This window comes from Mandrillus leucophaeus, unplaced genomic scaffold (genome assembly GCF_000951045.1).
Source record: "Mandrillus leucophaeus isolate KB7577 unplaced genomic scaffold, Mleu.le_1.0 Scaffold489, whole genome shotgun sequence".
NCBI classification, from domain to species: domain Eukaryota; kingdom Metazoa; phylum Chordata; class Mammalia; order Primates; family Cercopithecidae; genus Mandrillus; species Mandrillus leucophaeus.
Window position 1 is genome coordinate 1,299,407 of NW_012105242.1, and position 22,051 is coordinate 1,321,457.

The 22,051-nt window shown below is 45.1% G+C and overlaps 1 protein-coding gene and 1 long non-coding RNA gene across 2 annotated transcripts in view; one reads left to right on the top strand and one right to left on the bottom strand.

Moving 5' to 3' along the window:
• Nucleotides 1–2,269: 2,269 nt before the first annotated feature.
• On the bottom strand, nt 2,270–7,553 carry LOC105550487. The gene is made up of 4 exons (XR_001007736.1): nt 7,264–7,553; nt 5,426–5,477; nt 4,948–5,124; nt 2,270–2,401 (listed from the first exon to the last, which is right to left on the bottom strand). It is a non-coding gene; the product is annotated as an uncharacterized LOC105550487 (long non-coding RNA).
• Nucleotides 7,554–7,691: 138 nt separating this feature from the next.
• The window catches only part of CSE1L (CSE1 chromosome segregation 1-like (yeast)), a 59,912-nt gene continuing 45,552 nt past the window's right edge, over nt 7,692–22,051 (top strand). The window contains exons 1-2 of the mRNA XM_011995412.1: nt 7,692–7,827; nt 19,403–19,521. Coding sequence (XP_011850802.1) covers nt 19,414–19,521 — 108 coding nt within the window. The 5' untranslated portion in view covers nt 7,692–7,827; nt 19,403–19,413. The remainder of the gene's footprint in view (nt 7,828–19,402; nt 19,522–22,051) is intronic.

The following is a 22,051-nucleotide window of genomic DNA, read 5'->3' on the forward strand; positions in this document are numbered from 1 at the left end:
ATTACAGGCTTGAGCCACCGCGCCCGGCCCAAAAAACACTTCTAACAGCTTCCTTCTTCATGGCTGTCTTTGGCAATGTTTCCAATTTTTTTTTTTAAGAGACGTGATCTTGCTTTGTCACCCAGGCTGGGGTGAGTGGCCTCATTGCAGCTGACTGCAGCCTCAATTTCTCGTGCCCAAGCCATCCAAAGTTCTTTGTTCTATTACGTGGACAGACACAAAGGGCATGGCATTTATTAAGTTCTGTTAAAGTCTTCTCTGCCTCTCTCGTGTCTGTATTTATGTGGCCCATATCTTCTATGTGGTTGAGTTGTTCCCCTTGTTTATCCAGTATTGTGATGATCTTGATTCCTGCATATTGAGACTCAATGGCTAAACTGAGGATTCTCCTTGTACTTTCTAGAGACTCAGCAGCAACTTGGTGAAGCCTCAGATGAATTCTGTTTTGATTCAGGATCTTGCTGTGGCTCCCCCAGGCTGAAGTGCAGTGGCAGTGGCACCATCATAGCTTACTGCAGCCTCAAATTCTTGGGCTCAAGCAATCTTCCTGCCTCAGCCTCCCCAGTAGCTGGGACTACAGGCACACCTCACTATGCCCAGCTAATTTTAAAAAATTTATTGTACAGACAGGGTCTTGTTACGTTGTCCCAGCTGGTCTCGAACTCCTAGGCCCAAGTGATCTTCCCACTTCAGCCTCCTAAAGTTCTGGAATTTACAGGTGTGAGCCACTGGGCTCAGCTCTGAATTTCTTCTAATGACAGATTATCCATGATGAATCAAAACTATCAGGCATGGGCCAGGTGCGGTAGCTTACACCTGTAATCCTAGCACTTTGGGAGGCTGAGGCAGGCAGATCACTAGAGGTCAAGAGTTCATAACCAGCCTGACCAACGTGGCAAAACCCTGTCTCTACTAAAAAATACAAAAATTAGCTGGACACGGTGACACACACCTGTAGTCCCAGCTACCTGGAAGGCTAAGGAACAAGAATCACTTGAACCTGGGAGGCCGAGGTTGCAGTGAGCTGAGATCACACCACTGCACTCCAGCCTGGGCAACAGAGCAAGACTCCTCAAAAAAAAAAAAAATTACTTGGCTAATTTTTGTATTTTTAGTAGAGACTGGGTTTCACCATGTTGGCCAGGCTGGTCTCAAACTCCTGACCTCAGGTGATCTGCCCGCCTCTGCCTCCCAAAGTGCTGGGATTACAGGCATGAGACACTGTGCCCAGCCTCTGAAGACCCACTTCTGCATACCTATCATAGGCAGAAAGCAGCCCTAGGTTCCTGCTGCCCTCTGAGAGAGTCCTGGAAGGTACTCTGTCCTTGACCTTTGGGCCACATTCCATGGACTCCTGGTAAAGTCTCACTTCTCCCTTCCCTTCCACCAAAAGAGGAAAGAAGGAGAACTTAATGGCTGGGCACAGTAGCTCATGCCTATAATCCCAACACTTTGGGAGGCTAAGGCAGGAGGATCACTTGAGGCCAGAAGTTTGAGACCAGCCTGGGCAACAGTGAGACCCCATCTGTCCCCCTCCCCATCTTCCCCACCAATGAACTTTCTCCTGCTAGCTTTCCATATTGATCATTTTTTGACTCTTGCTATTTCAACCATTCTTCAGCCTTTAACTCTCACAATAACCTGCATAAAGTAGGTACTATTATCATCATCACCAACACCCCTCCTTTTTATAGAGAGGTACGGGCTCAGAGAGGTTGACGAACTTGACTTAGGCCACTCAGCTGGATTCGAAGCCCGGCAGCCTGGCTCTAGAGCCCGCCTCTTAAACACTGCTTAGATCTAGCCTGGTACCATGCTTCACACCTGTAACCCCAGCTCTCTGGGGAGCCAAGGCAGGCAGATTGCTTCAGCCCAAGAGTTTGAGACCAGCCTGGGCAACACAGTGACACTTTGTCTCTATTTATTTATTTTTTATTTATTGATATATTTTTTGAGATGGAGTCTGGCTCTGTCGCCCAGGCTGGAGTGCAGTAGTGCAATCTTGGCTCACTGCAACCTTGGCCTCCCAGGTTCAAGCAATTGTTGTGCCTCAGCCTCCTGAGTAGCTGGGACTACAGGTGCGTGTCACTATGCCCAGCTAATTTTTGTAGTTTTAGTAGAGATGGGATTGTGCCATGTTGACCAGGCTGGTCTCGAACTCCTGACCTCAGGTGATCTACCCACCTTGGCCTCCTAAAGTGCTGGGATTATAGGAGTGAGCCACCACATTCAGCCTTGTCTCTATTTAAATAAATAAATAAATAACTGCCCTGCTCCACTTCCAATGTATTTCTTCCACTTCAACCTTGATGCTCTTTTCAGTCTTGCCCTGGAGAGGAAGGGCTGCTCTGATGTGCTGGAGAGCAGATGGACAGTGGTAGATAATATGGGGCCCTGGCTCCTGTGTACAGAGAACACACTTAGCACAAGACTAACATTTGCAGGCTCTAGGGCAGAAATACAAATGTCAGCTCAGATGCTCTGAGGGTCAACGTTTTAAAGCTCTATGTAAAGCTTTTGAATAAGACATTCTGTCTTCCTTCCTTTATAAATGTACCTTTGAAAAGATCTGGAAGAGCAGGTCAAAGATGGAATTCTCAGGCTCCTCAGAGCTCCACACCAGAAAGCAGCAGCACCGGGTGGCTGGCCCAAGACCAGCACCTTGCTCTCTCCACCTCAGGCTTCACCCTGCACCACAAGGCTTTGCATGTGTGCATGAATGCCCAGCCCTGTCCAAACCCCCTGCAAACCCCTTTTTGACCCAAGTCACCCTTCCAGCATGCGAGTGCTCACAAGCTGCTGTGCAGCCCCTCTCTGAAGAAGTGACCCAGGCAAGGGTCTCCACAGGCCAGGGGCCTATGGGTCGGGAATTCCAGGGCCCTGTGCAACAGCAGCGTGGTCTCAAAGGGAGTGGCATGTGTTCTAGATGTGCACACCCATTCGGCTCACAGACAGGAGGGAGCAGCTGGAGGAGGGCCAGGATGAAGCCCTCTAAAGCAGGGGCACGGCAAAGGTCTGCAGGCTTGCCCAGGTCTAAGGCAGGTCTAAAAATCCCACTTCAAGAGATGGAAAAAATATAATTTCCCATCAAGAAGCGTGAAAAATACACTTCTAGGTCAGGCATGGTGCCTCACACCTGTAATCCCAGCACTTTGGGAGGCAGAGGCGGGTGGATCACCTGAACTAAGGAGTTCAAGACCAGCTTGACCAACATGGTGAAACCCCGTCTCTACTAAAAGTACAAAAATTAGCTGGGTGTGGTGGCACATGCCTGTAGTCCCAACTATTTAGGAGGCTGAGGCAGGAGAATTGCTTGAACCTGGGAGGCGGAGGTTGCAGTGAGCCACTGTAATCCCAGCAATTTGGGAGGCCAACGTGGGTGGATCACTTGAGCCCAGAGGTTTGAAACCAGCCTGGGCAACACAGAGAGACCCTATCTCTACAAAAAAAATTTAAATATATACATTTAAAATTGTTTTAATTAAAAATATATAAAATAAGGAAATAGAGGACATAAATAATATATTAGCTACAACTTATATCCTAATAAAGGAGATTTCCTGTTTTGTATGAGTAGATTTTTTTGTTTTTTTGAGACGGAGTCTCGCTCTGTCGCTCATTTGGAGTGCAATGGTGCAATCTTGGCTCACTGCAACCTCTGCCTCCTGGGTTCAAGCAATTCTCCTGCCTCAGCCTCCTGAGTAGCTGGGATTACAGGTACATGCTACCACGCCCAGCTAATTTTCATATTTTTAGTAGAGACGGGGTTTCACCACGTTGGTCAGGCTAGTCTCAAACGTGTAGATTTTTGTAACATGTAAACATATATTTAAACAGAAATAGGCCAGGCGCGGTGGTTCACGCCTGTAATCCCAGCACTTTCGGAGGCCGAGGCAGGCAGATCACCTGAGGTCAGGAGTTTAAGACCAGCCTGGCCGACATGGTGAAACAATCTCTACTAAAAATACAAAAATTAGCTGAGCATGGTAGTCGGCGCCTGTAGTTCCAGCTACTTGGGAGGCTGAAGCAGGAGAATTGCTTGAACCCGGGAGGTGGAGGTTGTAGTGAGCCAAATTTTGCGCCACTACACTCCAGCCTGGGTGACAAAGCGACACTCCATCTCGGAAAAAAAAGAACAAAACAAATTAAAGTGCCTCCATTTTAAGAAAGATAAGAAACAACAATCAGATACTTCTCAATGTTTAGCTGTTAACACTCTTCTGCATCTCAGTTGGGCTTTAAAAGTGAGATTGAGACATAAGACTTGTTCTTTCCCAGCATAACCAAATGTGTCCATGCCTTTCTGGATCCAAAATAAAATGAAAAGTTATCTTCCTCAAGGAGCACATCATAAACAATGTGTCTTTTCAGAATGTCTTACATTAGACAGATTGGGATTTTTTTTTGTTTTTTCGGGGGGGGGGGCGCGGTTCAGAATCTCGCTTTGTCGTCCAGGCTGGAGTACAGTGGCACGACCTCAGCTCACTGCAACCTCTACCTCCCAGGTTCAAGTGATTCTCCTGCCTCAGCCTCTCAAGTAGCTGGGATTACAGGCGCCCGCTACCACACCCGGCTAATTTTTGTATTTTTAGTAGAGATGGGGTTTCACCATGTTGGCCAGACTGGTCTCAAACTCCCGACCTCAGGTGACCCGTCCTGTCCTCCCAAGTGCTGGGATTACAGGCATGAAGCACCGCGCCCGACCTAGACAGATTGTTTTATAAGGGTTTGGAAAGAAAGGAAACTACATGAATGAGTACTTAGTCTCCTGCTCCTTGAAGTGGATGAATTGTTTTCTTTGGTTTCCAACACAGTCTGTTAAGAGTTGTAGCAAACCCCAAGAGTATGTGTACGTAGTAGAGCTGGGGTGGGGAGGATTCCCAAGGGAATCTTTAGCTATCACCATGCAGAGCAGAGGAGGACACTCAGCCTTTCCGTGGCTCTCACCTGCATCATTCTTCCAGTGGCTGCAAAGGGTGATAGGCATTAGGCGAAGACACCCCCTGACACCACGAGCGGTGTCCACAGACATGACTGTTTGGCACAGCTCGAGGGTTTTCTACAGAAACTGGCAGAGATGCTAGACAGACACAAGATGCCAGCCAGCCTCGTTTGTGACTGACTCTTTTTTTTTTTTTTTGAGACAGAGTCTTGCACTGTCGCCCAGGCTGCAGTGCAGTGGCCCAATCTCCACTCACTGCAAGCTCCGCCTCTGGGTTCACACCATTCTCCTGCCTCAGCCTCCTGAGTAGCTAGGACTACAGGTGCCCGCCACCACACCCAGCTAATTTTTTGTATTTTTAGTAGAGATGGGGTTTCACCGTGTTAGCCAGGATGGTCTTGATCTCCTGACCTCATGATCCACCTGCCTTGGCCTCCCAAAGTGCTGAGATTACAGGCGTGAGCCACCGCGCCCGGCTGTGACTGGCTCTTAGAGGTAGAAAATAGTAAAGTCATCAGGCTCATTCTCCCTAGGACTAGAGGAACATGTTAATTATATTAAAGCATATTAGTGGGCTGGCGCCGGTGGCTCACACCTGTAATCCCAGCACTTTGGGAGGCTGAGGCGGGTGGATCATGAGGTCAGGAGATCAAGACCATCCTGGCTAACATGGTGAAACCCCGTCTCTCCTAAGAACACAAAAAATTAGCCGGGCGTGGTGGTGGGCGCCTGTAGTCCCAGCTGCTCAGGAGGCTGAGGCAGGAGAATGGTGTGAACCTGGGAGACAGAGCTTGCAGTGAGCCGAGATCGCACCACTGCACTCCAGCCTGGGTGACAGTGCGAGACTCCATCTCAAAAAAAAAAAAAAAAAAAAGCAGATTAGAATGATTAAGATGATTACTGGTACTATTGCTGCAATAGTAAAAATACATCTTTTTCACCAATGTCTCTCACTCATGTACTTTTCTCCATAGACTTCACTTATTTATATATGGTATTTCATTCAACATGCAACAGACATTTATTGAGCAGCTACTGTGTGCCTAGTGCTGGGGGTACAGCTGTGAATACCATCAATACGGGGTTGGTGCGGTGGCTCACCCCTGTAATCCCTTCTCTTTTTTTGAGATGGGAGTTTCGCTCTTGTCGCCCAGGCTGGAGTGCGATGGCGCGATCTCAGCTCACTGCAACCTCTGCCTCCTGAGTTCAAATGATTCTTCTGCCTCAGCCTCCCAAGTAGCTGGGATTACAAGCATGCGCCACCATGCCCGGCTAATTTTGTGTTTTTAGTAGAGACAGGATTTCTCCATGTTGGTCAGGTCTCAAACTCCCAACCTCAGGTGATCTGTGTGCCTTAGCCCCCCAAAGTGCTGGGATTACAGGCATGAGCCACCACGCCCGGCCCTATCCCAGTGCTTTAGGAGGCTGAGGTGGGAGGATCACTTGAGGTCAGGAGTTTGCCTGGGCAACATAGTGAGAGCTCATTTCTACAAAAAAAATTCAAAATTAGCCAGGTGTGGTGGCAGGTGCCTGTAGTCCTAGCTACTCAGGAGGCTGAGGTGGGAGGATTGCTTTAGCCCAGGAGGTCCAGGCTGCAATGAGCTATGATTGTGCCATTGCACTGCAGCCTGGGTGACAAAGCAAGACCCTGTCTCTTTAAAAAAAAAAAAAAAAAGAAAAAAAGAAAAGCCCTTGCTGTATAGAATCCCTTAGGTTATGGATGGGGGGAGAAGGGCAGGGGTTTAAGAGGGGAGAGGCGGAAGGAGGAACGACAATAAACAAAGAAGAGACAATTAGTTGGGGAGTGATAAATACCATAATGATATCATGGAACTAGGGCTACCAGATCAAATACTGGGCACCCAGTTCAATGTGAATTTCAGATAAGCAATGCATGATTTTTAAGTATAAATATGTCCTATACAATATTTATACTAGAAAATTATAAATTTTTTTCTAAAATTCACATTGACCTGGGCAGCTTGCATTTTATTTGCTAAAACTGGCAGCGCTAAATTGTGTTCTGGGTGATGCTGTGTGGGCAATTTCAGACAGGCCTCTTTGTGGAGGTGACATTTGAGCTGGAATCTAAACGTAAAGAAGGAGCCAATAATTCAGGGATCTAGAACATCCCAGCACAGGGAACAGCAAGTATAAACGCTCTAAAGTGGAAATAAGCTTGGAGCTTAGAGGAACAAGAAGAAAGTGGGGTGGCGGAGCTGAGTGAGGGTGAGGAGGAGGGAAGCAGAAGGTGATCAGGGCAGGCAGGGACCAGATCATGTAGGTTTGTCGGCTGTAATGAGTACCAAAAACTTACATACCAAGCCAGGCGCGGTGGCTCACGCCAGGAATCCCAGCATTTTGGGAGGTCAAGGTGTGCGGATCACTTGAGGCCAGGAGTTCGAGACCTGCCTGGCCGTGTCTCCCTCTAAAATAGAAGCTCCAAGAGGGACAGGAAGTTCTCCTGCGTCTGAGACCCTATGTGCATGACCTTGGATCGACCAGCATTGAACAATTCCTACGTGCCAAGCCCTGACATCAAAATAGGTCAAAAGCCAGCAGCCGCTCGCTGAATCTGCGTTCCTCTTTGGAAAACGGAAACCGTGAAGCCTGTTGGAATGGTCAGAGCCAAAGGGCATTGTCACTTGTGACATCAGCGTAGAAACAGAGCGGGGTCCGGATTGGCCCTTAGAACTTGGGTGGGGACAGAGCATTCCTGGCCCCGCCCCCTGCAGCGGGCCGCTCGCGCATGCGATCTGGCCTCAGCCTCGCAGTCGCGCCATTTTGCCGGGGTTTGAATGTGAGGCGGAGCGGCTGCAGGAGCGGGTAGTGCCAGCTACAGTCCGCGGCTGGGGTTCCCTCCTCCGTTTCTGTATCCCCACGAGGTGAGGCGCGGGCCGTGCACGGCCTACCAGAGTGGCTCTTGGGCCCCAGCTGAGGAAGGGATGAGGCGCTCCCGGTACTTCCGAGCGCTAGGGAGTGAGAACCGCGCCTCTGGGCGAGAGCGGAATGTGGCCGCGGGGCTCGGGCGGTGCGCTGAGGCAAGGTCTTCGCCTCCCTAGGCAGCGCTCGCCGCGCCTCGCGCCGTCCTAGGTCTCTGACCCAGGCCCGACGGCTCCGGGGCCTGTGAGGGGTGAGGGCAGCTGAGGCGCGGCCTAACGCAAGCCTGCGGATTGCCCGCCCTTTCCTCTCCATCACGGCGCTGATTGGTTGCGCCGCCGCGTCTCCGCTCGGAAAGGCTGCTTCTTATTGGTCGCGCTCGCGTGTCCGTTCTCTGCGACGGGGGCTTCCAGCCGCGCGAGCTGGGTGTGCGGCTCCGAGGCCTGCCCAGGCGGGGACTGCGGACGCGTGGAGCTGCGGTTGCCGCGCGATCCCCCCTTGCCCGAACTCTGGTGAAGCCCCCGAACTCACCCTCTCTAACCTCCGTACTTGAATCCCTGACTGTAAAACGGGCATCGTGATCTCACTTTGCTGAATCGTTTGTGAGAATTCTAGTCGGTACACCCGGGACATAGAAATCCCCTGTAACAGGGGGGTTCCCTCATTCTGGGAGAAACGCTGTGCCGTGGTGGTTCGGAGCATAGACTTTGGAATTATATCGCCTGGGTTCATTCCAGACGTAGCCTCTCTCTAGGGGTGTAACTTGGGGCTGGTCATCTTAGCTCACTGAGCCTCCATTTCCTTAGCTGCAAAATGGGTTTAATAACGGAGTCTACCTCGTAGAGTGGCTTTGAGGATGCTCTGAGTTATTTACCGTGGTTTACAAAGGTTGCCTGGGAGCTGATGGTTGTTTATTCATCTCTCCCACCCATCTTTCTCCTTAGCCAGTATGGTTTTCTGTTTTCTTCCATATTCCAGGCTTATTCCGATTTAAAATTATTTGCACGTTCCTTTTGTTTGCTGGGGAATTACCAACATCATTTTTGCAAGGCAGGCCCCCTCCCAAGTTTTCCTCACCTTAGGCCTCCGCTAACCAACCTCTTTTCTTTTTCTTTTTTGTGAGAGGGAGTCTCGCTCTGCCTCCCAGGCTGGAGTGCAGTGGTGCGATCTCGGCTCACTGCAACCTCCGCCTCCCGGATTCAAGCGATTCTCCTGCCTCAGCCTCCCGAGTAGCTGAGACTACAGGTGCACGCCACCACACCCGGCTAATTTTTGTATTTTTATTAGAGACAGGGTTTCACCATGTTGGTCAAGCTGCCTAATCAACCTCTCTAGGACCCTTCTCTCATGGCTGTCCATCAACATCACCTGGTTTTAGTTACTTCATAGCATTTACTAACAATTACTTATTGCTTACTTATTATCTTTCTCAACTGCTAGAATGTAAGCTGTTTGAGAGCAACGACCTTGTCTGTCTTGCTTACTTCTCTCTCCCTGGTGGGTGCCACCTCCCCCTTGCCCCCACCGCCCCCGTGCTTGCCACATGGTAGATGCACAAGTATTACTCTTCCTTGGAGGCACAGAAGAGGACCCTTTACTCTTGGATTCCACCAATTGTTTTTTTTCGCCTCACCTTGGACCCACATCGTCAGATCTTTGGCCTTTCTTTGTATGTCTTTTTTTTTTTTCTTTTTGGCATGCTTTCAGAGGATCCTAATGGACCTAGTCGCTCCCCTCCTACAACCCTTTATCTTTCACTTCTTACCACCAGTGCAAGGGAAGTCTCTCTCCCCTTCTGATTACTTCTGCTGGTTGGGGTCTGAGATAGGATTGGATGGATGCAAGAGCAGTGCTCTAGTTTTGGAATTAATTTGTTTATTTAATAACTTTATTGAGCATCCACTTAATCTCTGGGAATATAGTGAAAAAGCAAAAATGGAGAGGGTCCCTTCCCTTGAGAACCATGTATTCTCGTGGGTGAAAGAAAAAACATTAGATAATTTCAGATAGTGACAGAATTATGTGACAGGTGAAGAAGGCTTTTCTGAGGAAGTGATATTTGGGTAGAGACCAGCCATTAAAAGGTGAGGGGCAGAACGTTCCAGGTAGAGAGAATAGAAGACTCAGGGATAGGAACCGGCTTGGAATATTGAAATATTTAAGGAATATCTTAGGTTCCTGGAGTGTTATGTGAAGAAGGGAGAAGTATCCAGGACCCGGATCATAGAAGGCTTTGTAGGCAATGTAAGGAGTTTGGATTTGATTCTAAGTGGTATATTCCTATGATTAGAAAGCAGAGGGTAGGTTGAGGTGTTGGGATATGTTCTTCATATATGGGTGCCAGATAGTTTTCATTCATTGGATCTCTTTCCCTGTTCCCAAATTTAAGGCCTCGGGAATGGTTCTCTAATGTGTTGAGGACATATCTAAGAAAAAGGCAGATATCTTGGATCAGCTTATGTCACAGATGTCTGTGAGATGGCTTTGGAAAACAAGGCCAGAAATTCCAGAAATCTCCACCTATAACTGAGGGCCTATGGGAAGATGCTAGATTTAGGTCTGGCCATTCATTCAACAAGAAGAACTTGGAAATTTAGATGTCAGGCATAACTGATTTATTGTGATGCTTTTTTAAATTTTTAAATTGTGTATTGATAGGGATTTTCAAAGATAGTTCCGTGGAGAAAGAAAAGTATCACCCTCTCATTTAAAGGTGATAAGAATGAATTCTTCTCTCTCTCTTTTTTTTTTTTTTAAAGACACCATCTTACTGTGTTGCCTGGGCTGACCTGGGCTCAGCCTATCCTACCTCAGCCTCCCAAGTAGCTAGGACTACAGGCATGCACCACCACACTCAACTAATTTTCATATTTTTTTGTAGAGATAGGGTTTCACTATGTTGCCCATGTTGGTCTCAAACTCCTGGACTCAACCAATCTGCTTACCTCGGCCTCCCAAAGAGCTGGGATTATAGGCATGAGCCACCCTACTTGGCCAAAATAATTTTTTGTTTCTAGTTTGAGTCATTTTTAGATCAGTAACACTTTTTGCATTTATATATTGCTAATATTTCAGAATGTCAAAGTACCTTTACTTGTGGTCACATAAGATTAGACCTTGATCTTGTTGATAATTATGAATACCTGCAGAATGTTCTCTAAAAGTCCCTGATTTCTCTCATTTTCTCAAATCAAAGATAAGCTTAGAATTTGGTTTTATAGACTTTATCAGTAAGGCGATATAAAAAGGATTTGTTGACAAATAGTTCCTTAAAGAAAATTCCCAAAGAATAAACTTTGGGAGGCCAAGGTGAGTGAATCACTTGAGCTCAGGAGTTCTGGACCACCCTGGGAAACATGGGAACCCCGTCTACAGAAAGAACACAAAAATTAGCCAGGTGTGGTGGTGCGTGCCTGTAGTCCCAGCTACTTGGGAGGCTGAAGTAGAAGGATGGCTTGAGCCCAGGAGGCAGAGGTTTCAGTGGGTCAGAATTATACCGTTGCATTTCTCCAGTCTAGGCAGCAGACCCAGACCCTGTCTTAAAAAAGAATGTTAAGATTCTGGGATCTATGTAGTATTTTAACTTTGAGGGATTATAACATGCATATTTATGTAACCCCTCACTTTTTCTAAAACTTAAAAATAGTCCTACCCTAGCATCTCAACTTAATCATTTTAGGTTTCATTCTATTATGTGGTTTTATTTATTTATTTTTATTTTATTTTATTTTATTTTTAGAGACAGGATTTCACTCAGTCACCCAGACTGGACTACAGTGGCAAGACCGCAGCTTATTGCAGCCTCGACCTCCCAGGCTCAAGCGATCCTCCTGCCTCAACTTCCCTAGTAGCTAGGACCACAGGAGGGTACCACCGAGCCCAGCTAATTTTTTAAATTTTTGTAGAGACAGGATCTCACTATTGTTGCCAAATCTGGTCTTAAACGGTCCTTGGGGTCAAGTGATCGTCCCATCTCGGCCTCCCAAAGTGCTGGGATTACAGAAGTGATCCATCTTGCTCAGCCTGTTGTGGTTTTAGAATCTAAAAGGTCGTGTCCACCTCTTCCTGTTTGACACAGTCAACCAACCAAAATAAAGATGAAGAATAATATTTTTGATGGAAACATCAAAGGTATCTAGCTTTTTAAAATAGTACAACAAATATATAATAGGTGCTCATCACTATTGTAAGACTCTAGGGAGATAGCAGTGAACAAAGCACAAAGTCCCTGCTATCGATGGAGTTTGCAATCTAGTGAAGAAAGAAGCACAGTAAATGACAAAAGAAGTTAATATGCCTGATAAAATGTACTTGGAAAATAGTAGAGTAAGGGCATGGAGAGTAACTGAGGTGAATCCTCTTTTAGATAGGATGGTGCAGCAAGGCATCTCTGAAAAAAAGATGACATTTGAAAAGAGTCCTTTCAGGCCGGGCACGGTGGCTCATGCCTGTAATTCCAGCACTTTGGGAGGCTGGGGCGGGCAGATCACCTGAGGTCAGGAGTTTGAGATTAGCCTGGCCAACATGGTGAGACCCCATCTCTACTATAAGTGCAAAAATTAGCCGAGCGTGGTGGCATGCACCTGTAGTCCCAGCTACTTGGGAGGTTGAGGCAGGAGAATTGCTTGAACCTGGGAGGCAGGGGCTGCAGTGAGCTGAGATCACGCCACTGCATTCCAGCCTGGGTGACAGAGCAAAGACCGCTGTCTCCAAAAAAAAACAAGAGAGTCCTGAATGAGAATGAAGTAGGCGGTGAGAACCATGTAGCTTTCCATGGGCAAAGCTCTGCAGGCAGAGGGAACAGTAAGTACAGAACCCTGAAACAAAAGTGAAAGCACTGGCATGTTTGAACAGGTAATGCAGGATAAATCTTTTTTCAGAGACAAGAGTCTCACTCTGTTGCCCAGATTAGAATGCAGTGGCATGATCATAGCTCACTGCAGCCTTAAAATTCTGGGCTTAACCTATCCTTCTGCCTCAGCCTCCAGAGCAGCTGACACTACAAGTGCTCGCCACCATGCCTGGCTAATTTTTTTTATTTATTGTAGAGACAGGGTCTCACTTGTTGCCCATACTGGTCTTGAATTCCTAGCCTCAAGTGATCCTTCTGCCTCGGCCTCCCAAAGTGCTGGGATTACAGGCATGAGCCATTCTGCCAGGCCAGAACAAGTCTAAAAGTTCACTTTCTTGAAGTACTTTTGAATAAACACATTTAATTGTGGCAATTAAGTTGGTCATTTGTTCATCTGACATTCATGCAACTGAATTCCCACATTATGTTGGGGCTGCTAATGATTGATCCTGAAGGAATAATCTCCAGTCTTGACTGGAAACTCACATTTTGCTGGGTGACTGACATGTTGTGACTTACGCTTTAGGTCATACAACAAATGCTTACAAAATATGTACTGTGTGCCAGATAATGCTGAAGGTCCTGAGCATACAGACAAAAGTCCCTGCCCTCAGGAGCTTGCAGTCCAGTATGTGTGTGAGACGACAAAGAAGTTAAAGATGATTTCAAATGAGGGTAATTGCTAACACAGTAAAACAAGGATGATGTAGATGGTAGTCGTAGAAGGCCTTTTTGAAGAGTTGACAGTGGGCTGAGTGCTGAATGGTGCCCATTATCAAATTAGAGGATGAGCATTATTATGGTCAGGGAGAACTCTTGTGGCCAGTTTGTAGAACAGAAGGCTTTTGTGCCTGGAATGTAGCAAGAGCCAGGAAGAGGTAGGACATGAGGTCAATAGATGCCAGATTGCGTGGACTCTGCTGTGGTAAGGGATTTGGTGGTGGTGGTTTTGGAGACAGGGTCTCACTCCCATTGCCCAATCTGGAGTGCAGTGGCCTGATCACAACTCACAGCAGTCTCAACTTGCTGGATCTACAGGTGTGTGCCACGACACCTGGCTAATTTTTTGTATATTTAGTAGAAACAGGGTCTTGCTGTGTTAGCTCAGGCTGGTCTCAAGCCAGCTCAAGCAATCCACTTGCCTTGTCCTCCCAAAGTGCTGGGCTTACAGGTGTCAGCCACTGCACCTGGCCAGGAATTTTGGTGTTTAATACAGGTAATTATGAGGAATCTAAGGAGTTTTAGTTGAGAAATAATACAAATGCTAGAGAAACATAATGAAGAAAGTGAAATGCAGATTTATTAAGAAGTGTGTTTTTAAAAATCAAGAAAATAAGCCCTGTGTGGTGGCATGTGCCTAGTCCCACCTATTCCAGAGGCTGAGGCAGGAGGTCTGCTTGAGCTCAGGAGTTAGAATCCAATCTGGACAATACAGTGAGACCCCCTGTCTCTCTCTCTCTCTCTCTTTTTTTTTTAAAAGACAGAGTAGATCTGTGAATCTCCCCCTGCACCCTCCCCAGGCAAGTTTCTAACAAGCTACCTTGCCTGAATCCCCAAAGGTAGAATAAATTTGCATATGGCAAAGAAAGGCCAATTTTCTTTAACTCAGATACACTGATGTTAATGATTTAACCTGACCACAGCAAACTAACTTTTTTTTTGGAGACTGAGTTTCTCTCTTGTTGTCCAGGCTGGAGTACAGTGGCGCAGTCTCACCTCACTGCAACCTCTGCCTCCCGGGTTCAAGTGATTCTCCTGTCTCAGCCTCCCGAGTAACTGGGATTACAGGCATGTGCTACCATGCGCGGCTAATTTTTAGTAGAGACGGGGTTTCATCGTGTTGGCCAGGCTGGTCTCAAACTCCTGACCTCAGGTGATCCGCTCCTCTCAGCCTCAGAGAGTGCTGGGATTATAGGTGTGAGCCGCCACACCTGGCCCAAACTTTCATGATTTCATAACCGATCCAACATTTCAACACAGAAAAAAGGAATAGGAAGATACATAGGTTAAATCATTGCTTTCCAAAGTGTGTTCTATTGAAAAGGGGTTCTGTAGCCAAATAATGGGAGAGACTAGGCAATCCTCCCACCTCAGCCTCCCAAGTAGCTAGGACTACAGGGCCCCACCACTATGTCCGGCTAATTTTTTGTATTTTTAGTAGAGATGAGGTTTTGCCATGTTGCCTGGGCAGGTCTTGAACTCCTGGGCTCAAGCGATCCATCTGCCTCAGCCTTCCACCAATGGAGACTCTGAATTAATCTATGTAAACCAGTAACTTTGTGAGTTTAAAGTGCTTTGTATTGTGAGTCTCCAGAGTGGGGCAGGATATAATGTGTGGTATTTTCCAAACTTGTGACATAAAAAAACCATAAAGGGTGTAGCCTCTCAATAGATTGTATGTGTGGTTTAATGGGACTTGATTTTCACACCTATAGAGTGGTACACCCTGGATTAGAGGGAGTGATTAGGTAGGTGGTGGGCTCTACTCAGTCAGAACATTAGCTTCCTGTGATAAACACATTTTCTAATTAAGGGGAAGGACTGCAGCATGTAGAATACAGATAATTCTCTTTAGAAGGTTGGGGTTTCTGGCTGTTGGGGAGTGCCCTGCATAAGCACAGCATTAGATATATTTTCTTATTTTCTGGCTTCCTGCTGCTCAGTTGTCCTCTGGCTGCCCTCTTTTCACATCAGCCTTTCTATTGTGTTGTGAGTGCTTTCACTCTAGGTCAGTCCTCTGTCATTTCCACCTAAGAGGCAGCCTTGGGTAGTAGAAAGAGGGTAGACCTATAGAGTCGGACTGATTTGAATCTGATCTTTATTCATTAACCATGTGTGACTTAGTCAACCTGAGTGCCCTTCTTTTTGTGTAAAATGGTTGTGTGGAATAGATGATACAAAGCCTATGAAAACATCTAGCATCATGTGCCTAGTTCATACATGTGACACCTCCCCCATTCTGCAAACCATTAACAGCCCAAAGGTCCTCTACTCCACTTACTCCACTTTCATTACATTTTTACCCACTTCAGAAAACCTTTGTGGCTTCCCCATACATTAAATCATGGCACTCTTCAGCCAAGTATGGAGGAACCTATATGATCTGATCTTGATCTCCTAGTCCACTATTCTCTCTTCCCATCTCTGTTACTTTGCTCACACAATTTATTTTGGCAGGTGTGCCCTCGTCCTACTTTGCCTATTCAGATATACATATTTTTCAAGGTTCAGCTCAAGGCTTAGGCTCTGGGAAACTCTTGGATGGCCACATAACCCCGTGACTCCCTTCTTAACCTCCTAACATTTAAGGTGCTGTCTTTGTGATTCATTTGGCACTTCAGAGGACAAATGTTTCAGAATTTGGGATTTTTTTTCGATGCACGTAGTGTGGATTACACAACATCCCCAGTGGGGCTTGGGGTATCACCCTGTAATCAAACATATTGATATTTCTTTAGTGAAACAAATTTTCATACTAAGTGAGATAAATCTATGTTGATAGCCTCAGGCAGTTTAGGCTGGCTTTGCTGCCAAGTGAGTTTGCCACAAACTTTTTTAAAAAAACAAACTTTCAGTTTTTTGATTTTTGGATTTCATCACTCTAGTAAAGGGTGTATAGGCCTGCACTTGGCATTTCAGTTGTGTCTTGTCTTCCGAAGCTCCTTCCGTATACGAACAAGAACTTGATTGCATATTGTCATAGACATTTTAAAAATAAATGGGTCCTGGCATGGTGGCTCATGCCTGTAATCCCAATGCTTTGGGATGCCAAGGCAGGAAAATTGCTTGAGGTCAGGAGTTCAAGACCAGCCTGCACAACATGGTGAAACCCTGTCTCTACAAAAAATACAAAAATTAGCCAGGCATGGTTTATTGCGCCTGTAGTTCAGCTACGCAAGAGGCTGAGGTGGGAGGTTGTGGCTTGAGCCCTGGAGGTTGAGGCTGTGGTGAGCTATGATCATGCCTCTGCACTCCAGTCTGGGCCACAGAGCAAAACTCTGTCTGAAAAAAATAATAAAATTATTTAAATTCCTGACTGTGAATGTGTAATAGATATAAGTGATTGTAAGATTAGAAAAGTATGAAGAGAATAAAACTCTCCTTATATCCATCACCTAGATGTTATCACTGTTCTGCATTTTGGAGTGTATTTTTGTTTTCTTCTATATGTGAAGTTTTTTTGCATAAATCGAATTATGATATCCTTGAACTTTTTCCACTGACCTTTTTTACATTTTAAAAAAATTGTGTGTTTAATTTTTTTCTTCTTTTTCATAGAAGCCTCTGGTTAATTTGGTGCATGATTTCCCTGAAAGGGCCCCACTTTCCCATCTACATGTGGCTATGTATCTAAAAGCTGCCTAATAGGATATAAGCATAAGTGGAGTTTTCTAAAATTTTGTTTGTTTGTTTGTTTTTTGTTTTTGAGACAGAGTCTCATTCTTTCCGAGGCTGGAGTGCAGTGGCACAATCTTGGTTCACTGCAACTGCTGCCTCCAGGTTCAAGCGATTCTCCTGCCTCAGCCACCCAAGTAACTGGGATTACAGGTGCACGCCACCACGCCCAGCTAATTTTGTATTTTTAGTAGAGACAGGGTCCACCATGTTGGCCAGGCTGGTCTCAAACTCCTGACCTCAGGTGATCCACCCCCCTCAGCCTCCCAAAGTGTTGGGACTACAGGTGTGAGCCACTGCGCCCCCCCTAAAATAGCTTTATTGAAGTACAATTTACATACTATAAGATCCATTTTAAGTGAACTGTTTGGGAAATTTTAGTAAATTTATGAAGGTTATGCATGTGTCACCACAGTCCAATTTTAGAACATTCTGTCACCCCCAAAAAGTTCCCTCAGTTTGCACCTAATTTTATCATCTCACCAACAGGTTGAAGACCGTAAAGCTCCATTGATAAGATTCCCAGGATTTGTGGTCTGTTGGTAATCATGCACATCTGACACTTGTACTTTGTGTATGTGCTGTTTCTGTGTTTTTTTTTTTCCATTTTCCTTTTAATTGGGTGGGTTCAGACTCCTTTTTTTTCCATTTTTAATGACAAAATTGTATATATTTACGATATGCATGTTTTGAAGTATATGTACACTGTAGAATGGCTAAATCATGCTAATTAACATATATATTACTTCACATGCTTGGGGGGGTGTGTGTGTGTGTGTATGTGGTGAAAGCACTTAAAATATACCCAGTACTTTTCAAGTATACAATACATTATTATAGTCACCTTGTTGCACAATAAATCTCTTGAACTATGTATTTCTTAGCCTACGTTTTACTAGTTAAATCGGCGTAGGCCATTTAGTCAGCTTAAAATTTGTGGACTGGGCACAGTGGCTCACGCCTGGCAGGCCAAGGCAGGAGGATCGCTTGAGTCCAGGAGTTTGAGACCAGCCTGGGCAACATAGTGAGACCGTGTCTCTACAAAAAAAATTTTTTTAATTTGTCATCTGTTAGATGTGAAGTTTTTTGGTCACTTACAAGCATATTCTGTGATTTAGTTTTGTTTAAGCTTTATGAAAACTTCTAGAATCATAATCTTAGCTGTCATCTTCTGAACTCTAGAATTTATCTCCCTAGATGCAAATTCTTAGCACATTGTTTGTAGTATTTGCGATTACATGTTGTACATGAAGGAATTTATTGTTTCTTTAATCTCAGAACTTTACATGGGATATTTATTTGCGGTTTAAAATTTTAATTTCTTATTGTGGGGCGTTTTTTTGTTTGTTTGTTTTTTGTTTTTTGTTTTGAGACAGGGTCTTGCTCCATCACCCAAGCTGGAGTGCAGTGGCACCATCTCAGCTCACTGCAACCTCCGCCCCCAGGCTCAAGACATCTTCCCACCTCAGCCTTCCGAGTAGCTGGGACCGAAGGTGCCCACTACCACACCTGGCTAATTTTTTGGGTGGGTTTGTTTGTTTGTTTTGAGACGGAGTTTTGCTCTTACCGCCCAGGCTGTAGTGCAATGGTGCGATCTCAGCTCACTGAAACCTTGCCTCTCGGGTTCAAGCGATTCTCCTGCCTCAGCCCCCCGAGTAGCTGAGATTACAGGCTCCTGCCACCATGTCTGACTAATTTTTGTATTTTTAGTAGAGACGGGATTTTACCGTGTTGGCCAGGCTGGTCTCAAATTCTTGACCTCAGGTGATCCGCCTGCCTCAGCCTCCCAGAGTGCTGGGATTACAGGCATGAACCATCATGCCCAGCTTCAATTTTTTTGTGGTTTTGGTAGAGACGGGTCTCGCCCTGTTGCCCAGGCTGGTCTCTAACTGCTGAGCTCAAGCAATCCACCTGCCTCAGCCTCCCAAAGTGCTGAAATTTACAGACCTGAGCCACTGTGCCCAGGCTCCTAAGGTCCTCCAGTGATTTTTTTTCTTAACCTTTGTAAGCCCTTTCCCATAGCATTGAATCGTATAAACTTCCTGATGGCTTCGAGCAGTCCTTCAGCTTTTTTTTCTTATGACTAACTTTTTGAAATTTTGGGATTTTTTTTCATCTCCCTTATCATAAAATTGTCTCACTGTTGTTTTGGGGGAAAAAGACACATCTCATTTGCTGGACTCTTGCCTCAATAAATAAACTCTTTATTGCCCATACAAGAAACAACAGATGGATGACTTTCAGAGGGACCCATAATATAAATGGATTTTTTTTAAATGTAAATCACTTTTTCCTTAAGTGACCAGTTACCCAAACCTCATTTTATATTTTAGATCCTATAGCAATGGAACTCAGCGATGCAAATTTGCAAACACTAACAGAATATTTAAAGAAAACCCTCGATCCTGATCCTGCCATCCGACGTCCAGGTAAAGAAAATAAACGTTTTTTGGTTGATTAATTCCTTCAAGAGAGGTGAGAGAAACCTATGTATTATCTGCCTCCTTATAAATACATTTAAAAAAAAGATTGGTTCTCAGCCATAGTTTATATGTGTTACAGCTGCTATACCATGGTGTGTTTCTTTTTTTGAGTAAAATAGCTTTTATTTGGCATCTTCTGGGATTAAAAAGTACTAGTTTAGGGATAAAAAGTACTGACACGTTTAGAATGCTTTGTCTTTGACCTTTTCCAAAATACCCACTTAAAACCTGCCTGCTTTAGAGATAAAATAATTAGGGCATAGAAAGGAGAGTAATTGCCTAAAAAGTGATTAAGTGAATGAAACCAAATAATCAGTTACTGTCTTTTAGTTTTCTGTTGGGTTTGATTTAACTAACATATTTTAAGACCTGGAGCTTTTTTTTTCTTTCTTGAATCTCACCAGATTCCATTAAAAACTTAGAAATAAAATTTTGATCTCAGGTGTTCACAGGACTCAGACGTTAAGTTAAATGAGGGAGATAGGCCAAATAGAGACTGGTAATATCAGGAGAATACATGCCCTGGTTAAGTGGCAAGTGTTTTTTGGAACTAGCTAATTTTGGGAATTCAGACAAGTTTTGCAAGATCAGATTTCCAATTTTGCTTGAAAAATAAGGATATTTATATGAAGTGCCCTCAGTTTTAAATATTAGCAAGTAACTTCAAAAGATTTTGGGGCCGGGCATGATGGTTCATACCTCTAATCCCAGCACTTTAGGAGGCCGAGGTGGGCGGATCACGAGGTCAGGAGATCAAGACCATCCTGGCTAACATGGTGAAACCCCAGTCTCTACTAAAAAATACAAAAACTTAACCAGGCGTGGTGGCGAGCGCCTATAATCCCAGCTACTTGGGAGGCTGAGGCACAAGAATTGCTTGAACCCAGGAGGCGGAGGTTGCAGTGAGCCAATATTGCCCCCACTGCACTCCAGCCTGGGTGGCAGAGTGAGACTTTGTCTCAAAAAAAAAAAAAAAGTGAAATACAGTGCAAACCAAACTACTTCTGGGCCAGGTACGTCTTGTGAGCAGTCAGTTATTGATCCTTGATGTGGGCCATATTAAAATGCTCTTAACCTGTTTCTTCAAAACTTACCAATGTGCATGCTCATAGAGGATTTTGGAAGGGTTCCATGAGGAAGAGAATGTGTGTTATATATGATGAACAGAATCATGAACATGTTAATGCATCTATCCTATTCTGGAAAAGTCTTTGTGGTTTCTGAGACGGCAAATTAGTTTTTCTATTAGTGTGTAAAGAAGTAATGTGTTCCTGGATAAAGGGAAGTTAATGGCTCTAATCTTCTTAGACTTTCAAAGAAAGCCGTTGCCAACACTATTAATTTTTTTTTTTTTTTTTTTTTTGAGACGGTGTCTCACTCTGTCGCCCAGGCTGGAGTGCAGTGGCGCAATCTCAGCTCACTGCAAGCTCCGCCTCCCGGGTTCACACCATTCTCCTGCCTCAGCCTCCCAAGTAGCTGGGACTACAGGCACCCGCCACCACGCCTGCCTAATTTTTTGTATTTTTAGTAGAGATGGGGTTTCACCGTGTTAGCCAGGATGGTCTCCATCTCCTGACCTCATGATCTGCTCGTCTCGGCCTCCCAAAGTGCTGGGATTACAGGCGTGAGCCACTGCGCCCGGCCAGTTATTTTTTTTAAATAGTGTGTGAGGCAAGGGTTCTGTTGCTTTATGAATTCAGGACAGAGTGTAAAAATAATCTGGTGTTTCTGGGAAGTTGGGAACATAGCATTTCTCAGGGATTGAGACTGACTGACAAGACTGACTCAACTAGACTTTTTGAGACTCCTTGAGTGTGCAGAAACATATGCATATGAATATTGTGGTAAGTTGAAAGAAATGAACACAGAAAGGAACAGACTCAAACTCACTTCCTTGGTATTTATCACAATTTAGGAAAGAGACTTGGCAATTTACATGGGCTTTTCCTCAAATCATGAATGTAGTGTGTTGCCCTGTACAAAATGCTGGCTACTATGTGGAAGAAACAAATCGTTCTGTACTCATATAAAACGCTAGTATGTCCCCTCCTGAAGAACATTTTTCAGTTTAACAGTCCTCATCCTTCAAAAAAAACAAGATAAGCACAAAGCAGGGAGAGTTTGAAAATGTCAGTGAAACTCTTGGGACTCAGAAAGAGGGAAGGTGTTAAATGATACATGAAATTAACTTTTCAAAAAATATTAGAATCTTTGGTGTTGCCTTATGAAGCTAAAGATAGAAAAAAATTAAGAGAAACACTGTACTGCCATCACATGTGATAAACCCAGGAAATTTATCCCAGAATGTAATCTGGGTTGAAAAAATATTGGTAAATTTTTTGGATAAATTCATTGCTGGTATTAAGAAATTTTTAGGGCCGGGCGCAGTGGCTCAAGCCTGTAATCCCAGCACTTTGGGAGGCCGAGACGGGAGGATCACGAGGTCGGGAGATCGAGACCATCCTGGCTAACACGGTGAAACCCCGTCTCTACTAAAAA